The following is a 7,920-nucleotide window of genomic DNA, read 5'->3' on the forward strand; positions in this document are numbered from 1 at the left end:
GGCCTTACGATAGACCGTCACCATCACAGAAACTATAGATAGTGTGGCTCCCATCATGCCCCTGGCCCGGATCACGCTCCTCTCCTCAAACTGTTGACCCGGGAGAAGGGATGAAAAACGATGGTACATGATGCTCAACAGAGTTTAGACATCGCTAGTGGTTGTAGCTTCGTGTTGCAAATAACTGCTGTTAGAGGTCAGCGCGGCATTTTAGTGATTTCATCCGTACTCGCCGAATGCTTAAGCAGAAGCAGTTTTTGTGTAGTATCGTAATGCAGAATGTTCGTGGTTTAATAACATAGTAAAGATTAGCATTGTAAGATGTTACGGCGCTTAGTAAATGTTGTGACACATGGTTATTACCACTAGCAACATTTGGACTACCTATGTTGTAAATCTATTATCTTTTCAATTTACACACGGCATCTACTGCACGTCTGTCCGTCCTGGGAGAGGGATCCCTCCTCTGTTGCTCTCCCTGAGGTTTCTCCATGTTCCCTTTAAACTGTGGGTTTTCTCCGGAAGTGTTTCCTTGTACGATGTGAGGGTCTAAGGACAGAGGGTCTGAGGACAGAGGGTCTAAGGACAGAGGGTCTAAGGACAGAGGGTCTAAGGACAGAGTGTCTAAGGACAGAGGGCCTAAGGACAGAGGGTCTGAGGACAGAGGGTCTGAGGACAGAGGGTCTAAGGACAGAGGGTCTAAGGACAGAGTGTCTAAGGACAGAGGGTCTAAGGACAGAGGGTCTGAGGACAGAGGGTCTGAGGACAGAGGGTCTGAGGACAGAGGGTCTAAGGACAGAGGGTCTGAGGACAGAGAGTCTAAGGACAGAGGGTCTAAGGACAGAGGGTGTCGTATTGTCATACTGATATTCTGTACACACTGTGAAGACCACTGAGACAAATGTAGCATTTGTGATATTGGGCTATATAAATAAACATGGATTGATTGATTATTATTCGTCACATGTAGGTAACATTGCGTGATGACATTAATGTTGCGTAAAGTGGTTAACGTTGAGAAATGTTTGTGAAAAGTTGCTTAGGGTTGTAAAAAGGTTGGGGTTCACATCGTGGTATGCAGTTAACGTTTGGCAAAATGTGTGATTAACGTTGTTGTTGACATTGTGAAACGTGGTGAATGCCGTGAATGTCGAATGATGAGCGATGTGGTTATTGTTGCGTGGCCTCTGGCGAAACAAGGGCTTTTATTTTATTCATTTTTGTAGATTATAGTCATATCTTTTATGCAGTAGCATAGAGAGAGAGAAAGACACCCGAGCTGTGTTCTGCAGGTTATTCCCAGGGCACATTCTGAAAGCCTCGTGTGGTCACGATGTCTGACCTCAGTCTTCTACAGCAATCAATCACTCTCTCTTTGGCTCCACCGAAGATTGGAGATGGAGATACTACTTGTGTTTCCCCCCGCAGCGTCAACACGTTGCATGCTGCTGGTTCACCAGCACAGGTCAAGCATTGTGCCGCCCCCCCTGTTTATCTAAAACACGTCTCAGAGATTGCATCGGGTCTTTCAAAGAGTTCCCATCACATGCAATGAAATCGACGAGTGCGATCACGAGGTACGATGGGAGCTTTAAGACAAGGTGAACCTCGCACCTCTTTCTGCTGTCCCGTGGAACCGGTTTGTTCTGCCCTCCGTCCCGCCACACCGCACCTGTGACGGGGGATGAGCATGACTCAGCAGAAATAGAGGTGACCGCAGCTTGTCTCATGATGATCAGAGTTTAGAGAAGCCTCACATTTGTTCCACAGAGACCAAAATCACAGCGGTGTCGAGTTACATTTCCAACATGTCTGCATAAAAGAGGCTGTACAAAATGACCAAACATTTGTTATGTAGTTAGTGGAGTTGTTAACTTGCATTACATCACAAATGTTTTAGAGAAATGTGAAATGATATTGATGTTAACAGTGCGGTCTCCTGTGATGGCATTGTGTCTTTTTGTACGCAGTGTGATGTGAACTTTATTCTCCCACTGCAGATCAATGCACCCCACTGAGCTGTTGTGACCCTCGGCTAAACGCTACGTGACTAGAAAGCTCTGCAGGGTTTTATATCATCGATTCCTCCGCCTGGGGGGGCGCACCACTTAGTGAAAGGGTTGATAATCGGAGCATGTCAATGGCTGTGGGTTGTAAAGATACCAGCACCATGGAGAGGACCTCTATGTATCCTCTTAAAGCAGTGCTTCTCAAAGTGTGGTCCGCGGACTACTGGTGGTCCGTGAGCGCCCCCTAGTGGTCCGTGAGTATATTGGTAAAATTTCACATTTGAAATAAATAAATACATTTCAGTTCTCCGCACTCTCGCGGGAATATCTCTCCAATGGAGCGAGGTTAAGTTTTACTTTCGATTGCATGATATAGCCCAGCGCAACATCTTCATCACACATGTTGCCACTTGTTTGTACAATTTTCAGGCGATTTGTAATCTGTTCTAGAAAAACGATGTGTTTTTTGATATGTGTGGAGTTAGGTGGTCCGCGAGTGTTTTTTTATTAAGTGGTCCTTCGTATGAAAAAGTTTGAGAAACACTGTCTTAAAGGAACCATAGCCCTCTGATGGTGTTAGACTCCCTTTTGCGTTATTTCTGTCCATCAAAACTGTCTCAAAAAATAATACTCGCAGTTGCTCAGTGTTACAATTTTATACAGTTAACGAGTGCCGCTGCTAAAATGTATCACGGTCATAATAACTTCTGGAAACAAGGGAGGGTGTTGGAAAGAGGCTATACAATTTGAACCATTGATTGGTTGGTTGATTAATTCATTGATTAATTGTGCACACACATGCATGTCGTACTTAACCTAGAGTTGTTTATTTTTTTCAGAATGCCATAAAAGCAAATAAACAACGGGTTGGCAGATTGTTTTCTCAATCATTGTTAAACACCGGGGGAAACAACTCGGGCCAGTACTTTGCCGATATAGAAATAATTGACGAGATGTATTTTACCTAAGAAAAACGGACTAAAGATAAGACTTTGCAAAGTGTCCAACCCGAACCCTCTTACGGTGTTAATGGTTAACATTGATAATTGATGGCGACATCCCATTGATAATCACCCTTGGCAACTCATTTCTACTCACACACTTTGACTGAGTTACATTACATTCAGCACCACATCACGTTGGACTCATTAGCCTAAGTGCTTCATTAGTCCCTAAGTCGAGCAGTCATTTGACATATCCACATGCAAATTGAAAGGAAAGGTCTAAATGGTTTCCATGTGAATGAAGGGATAGTGACAGCGATTAAGAGTAATTCACTGACGCACAATTATTAAATATTTACACGCACACACACTTCCAACATTGTGTGTGCTGCAGAAGTCAGTGTTGGAACCTGTTACATGTAACCCATTTCTCCCGTAGCCTGATTAAAATAACAACGCCAAATAATGACCAAATTACCATATACAAAACGGCAATAAAATACATGTTTTAACTAATAAACTTTACAAATCAGTGAATATCTCCAACGGTTGCTGGTTGTGTGTCAGAGACTGAGGGCGAACAGATCTCTGGGCCGCGAGCAGCCATGTGTTCATGTAGGACACGGTGCTCGTCCAAATAACAAACCATCTGCAGTTATCTGAGGGCACATTTTAAATTCACCACGCTAATTGAGGAATACAAAAACATGGAAAGCAAGACATTTTAGTTTATTCGTCAAAGGTGGTGATTATCTTTAAGGTGTAAGTTTACTTGCCAGCAGTGTGAACCTGGAAGTGTTGAGCTATATGATGAACTGTGTAGTACGGGTCCCAAGCACGTAGAAACGGCTGGAAGCTTACTTGCATTTGTTGGACAGTTAGCACAATTAGCATTAAGTTTCATTATTTAGCATGAATTAACACATGCAGACAATGTTGAATGAATGCACATGACGTCATACAAAAGGGCGATGTTGAGGTTTAAATATCAAAATATATGTAAAATAGTCTTATTCTAGTTTGTCGAAAAAGTACAAGGAGAAAGTCATGGAAAGAAATCAGTGTGTAAAAGTACACGGGCAATAATCATGGAAAAAAATCCAAGTTGAAGGTGGGGTAGGTACGTTTCAGAAACCGGCTCGAGATACACTTTTTGTTATATTCCATGGAATGCTCTTAACATCCCGATAGCAATGAATATCTTAAGTGCTTTGACAAAAAATCCATACAAAAATTTCATCTGTAGAAGCCGTAATACTGTAAAAAGCACGACCAATCGGATTTGGTGGCCTACCTGCCTGTCAGCCTTACATCGGGGCACAAACTTATCTCGTGCCCTCATTGGTCATGTGCGCGTTCGTGTGTGTTGGAGGAGGGGCTCTGTGAGGAAGTGGCAGATTTTCTCCGGCTGTGTATTTTCAAATTCTAGCGATCTCGAGCCGGTTTCTCAAACTTACCTACCCCACCTTTAAGTGAATCATAAAATGTCACAACTGTGGAATAAGATGTTTGAATTCATGACATTAATGTTTTTTTTCTTTCTTCTTGCAGGTTAGGATTTCCCATGATGATCATGACCTGTATGATCGGCATGTGCTACCTGCTGGCTACACACATTGGATTAGGCTGGAACATGTGATCCAAAGACTGTGTGTGTGTGTGTGTGTGTGTGTGTGTGTGTGTGTGTGTGTGTGTGTGTGTGTGTGTGTGTGTGTGTGTGTCACCACTCCTTCCAGCATTCAGCTCCCTGTAACCTGATTGGCTGATCAGATTAAAGGCACTATATGAAGAACAACAGCCATATTTTGGAAAATGTGCTTTTGATTTACTCGACGGTACATTTATAACGATCAAAAGGTTGAGTGTTGACACATTTTTTGCTAACGGAAGGAGCAAAACCGGCAGTTAACGAAGCACTGTAACAAGTCATGTGTTTCTGTCCCCACTCTTGAAGAGACACACCACTACACAAGAGCCAAAAATAAGCCATTGTCGATTTCATTGGGTTAATTGGGCAGCTGTAATGATTTTGCTACCGCTAGCTAGCTCACACACAGCAGCTCTGTGGAATTTAACACAACTCTACCTTCGACCAACATTGTTTAAAGTTGTTATAATGCATTGGTTCTTGATGGCTTCTCCACTCTCTCCCTGTTAATAACTTTGAGGGAAACTTTGAAGTTTGTCCGAGGGAAAGACATGAAAATAGTCCCTCCAAAATGCTGAACATGGTGCTGCCTCTGTGACTGGTGTCAAACTGTATATTTGTTTGGAAATCTGTGTGATCTGTTTACAACGTCTCACTTCCTAATTAACTGTATTATACTAAATTGCTTTTTTAGAGATGTTTAGGACACATGGTTCACCAAAAGTGTGTTCATATTTTAAAGGAATACCCAGTGAAAGGGATTTTATAATGTTGAATATTTTTGTCAGATACCCAAATCTCAATTAATGAACAGCATCAATGAAATTAGAGAGGAGCGGGATGATTAAATAACACTGTTATTAAAACATGATGTATTATCTATTGTACTGTGTACACTATGATCTCATGTAATCATTGTCTTCAGTTAACTGTTTAATGTAGAACATGTTGCCGTCACCTGGATCCTTTCTTTGTCCAGGTGAAACTCTCACCTGTATTTATTGTACAGTTTGACGACCTCAAGGTCACTTCTGTTTAATGTTCAAGACTTTCACACAGACGTCAACATAAACAATAAAGGTTGTGATGTTTCTGCTTTTCATTCGGCTCAGTTTCTGTTTATTCTTTATGAATATTTTCATCACTTTCTAATAAAGTAGGAATAATAGAACGTTTTTTTTTGGTGAAACAACAAAGGTAAATCCTCTCACTCAAAACATTTCCAAATATGTAAGTTCTTGTATTCAACTTCTATTTAAGCCCATTATTGCTCCCTTTATTATCAACAATATGAAAAAAGTAATTATTTAATATGTCGAACAATAAGAAGTCACATGTAAACAAATATTTAATGTCATGGCCATTTCTACTGATCATATTTCCATTGTTGAGGTCTTCTAGAATAGATTTGAATTGTGTAATTTTCCAAACTCACATTGGTTTCTCACAGCATCTCTGTGTAGTGTGTGTATTCACTCTCTGTCCTGAACGGCTTGTTGGAGCTCCTTAAAAACACGTCATAGTATAGTATCTAGATTTTTTTTTTAAATGTAATAGTATTGTATGTCGAAAAAATATAAGGAAGTCATAGTATAGTATGCCACAAATATTTGTAAAAACTCAGCAGTCGTTAAAGTATGTCAACAAATATGAAAAGTACTATTAATGTTTAGATTAATTAATTACAGCGGTTCAATGAGAATTCACTCTCTCTGCGGCCAACGCTCGTATTCATCAAGAGGGGATAAAGCGAGTTCTGTCATCTGTAATTAAGAGCTGCAGTGAGGGAGCTTTGACAGTGCTTCTCAAAGTGTGGTCCGCGGACCACTGGTGGTCCGTGAGCGCCCCCTAGTGGTACGTGAGTATATTGGTAACATATCACATTTGAAATAAATAAATACATTTCATTTTTCCGCACTCTCGCGGGAATATCTCCGCAATGGAGCGAGCTTAAGTTTTACTTTCGATTGCATTATATAGCCCAGCGCAACACCTTCATCACACATGTTGCCACTTGTTTGTACCATTTTCAGGCGATTTGTAATCTGTTCTAGAAAAACGATGTGTTTTTTTATATTTGTGGAGTTAGGTGGTCCGCGAGTGTTTTTTTATTGGTTAAGTGGTCCTTGGTATGAAAAAGTTTGAGAAACACTGCTTTAGAGGATCCACTTTAAAGGCTATTTTTTAAAACGCCTGATCCTCCTGTTACAACACAGAGTAAAGTGATACAGACAGAAATAAACATTTCCTCCTTTGATCACCCTGACATCGAGATCTCACGAAGGTCTTTTTTAATTAGCCCGAGAGGGAGAATCACACAGAGCATTATTACATATGGACGAAGGCTTATTGTATTATTGCAAGTCAATATTGTATTGTATGTAATCTGTTTTATTGTGTTGCACTGTTGGAGGAGCATGTGACCTAAGATTTTCATCGACATAACTCAATCAATAAACAACTTTATTAATCCCGCGAGGGGCAATTGGTTATGAGCAGCAGCTTATGTCATGTACACAGGCAGGAACATACAAGAAGAACACACACAGATACACCCGGGAGCACAGATGTGGATAATTCTAATTTACACTATAAATAGTTCAAAGCATCACAATAATAAATAAATAATCAAGTTAAAAGCCTTTTCAAGAATTTAAAAGTTGGAGAGCAGAAGGGATGAATGATTTAGAAAAGCGATTAGTCCTTTGAGCAGGCAGAGCATATCTTCGCCCTGATGGCAACAGACGAGATTCATGTGAAAGTACACGACCTGGAGAGTTCAGAACGCTCTCTGCTTTCCGCACAATCTGTTGGTTCCAGAAGGAATTGAAGTCTCTCTGTTTCACGCCAATGATCTTGGAGCAGGTTTTAACAAAGCTGTTCAGGCTGTTCCTGTCGTTCAGTGTGAGGCTATGGAACCAGCGGATAAAAGAAAAACAAATAAGGCTCTCAATGAATGCTTGGTAAAAACGACAAAGACTGAAAGGCCTGACAGAGAAAGAGTTCAGTTTGCGAAGAAGGTGCATTCTCTGTTGACCCCGACCATTCATGCAGCGAGAGTTATTATAAAACATTTTTGAATTATTTTTTTTTTTAAGCAGACCAGACGCGAAATTCTGAAATATTGTATATGTTTGTAGCCTTTATTTAACCAGGTGAAGCCCCTTGAGGTCAAAAGATCTCTTTTTCAACGGTGACCTGCAGGACATTAGTTACACATACATCAAAACAACAGAACAACAATAAGGACGACATACAACATAATGTACAGGGTACAGTTTACAAACTCTATTCACAGTGACAGGTACCATGAGTATCA

The 7,920-nt window shown here is 40.8% G+C and overlaps 1 protein-coding gene across 1 annotated transcript in view; it reads left to right on the top strand.

The window, feature by feature from the left end:
- The window catches only part of oca2 (oculocutaneous albinism II), a 48,668-nt gene extending 44,076 nt beyond the window's left edge, over positions 1-4,592 (top strand). Inside the window, exon 23 of the mRNA XM_034081903.1 lies at positions 4,505-4,592. Coding sequence (XP_033937794.1) covers positions 4,505-4,592 — 88 coding nt within the window. The remainder of the gene's footprint in view (positions 1-4,504) is intronic.
- The last annotated feature ends 3,328 nt before the right edge of the window (positions 4,593-7,920 follow it).

The sequence above is a fragment of the Pseudochaenichthys georgianus genome, chromosome 4 (assembly GCF_902827115.2).
Source record: "Pseudochaenichthys georgianus chromosome 4, fPseGeo1.2, whole genome shotgun sequence".
Lineage (NCBI taxonomy): Eukaryota > Metazoa > Chordata > Actinopteri > Perciformes > Channichthyidae > Pseudochaenichthys > Pseudochaenichthys georgianus.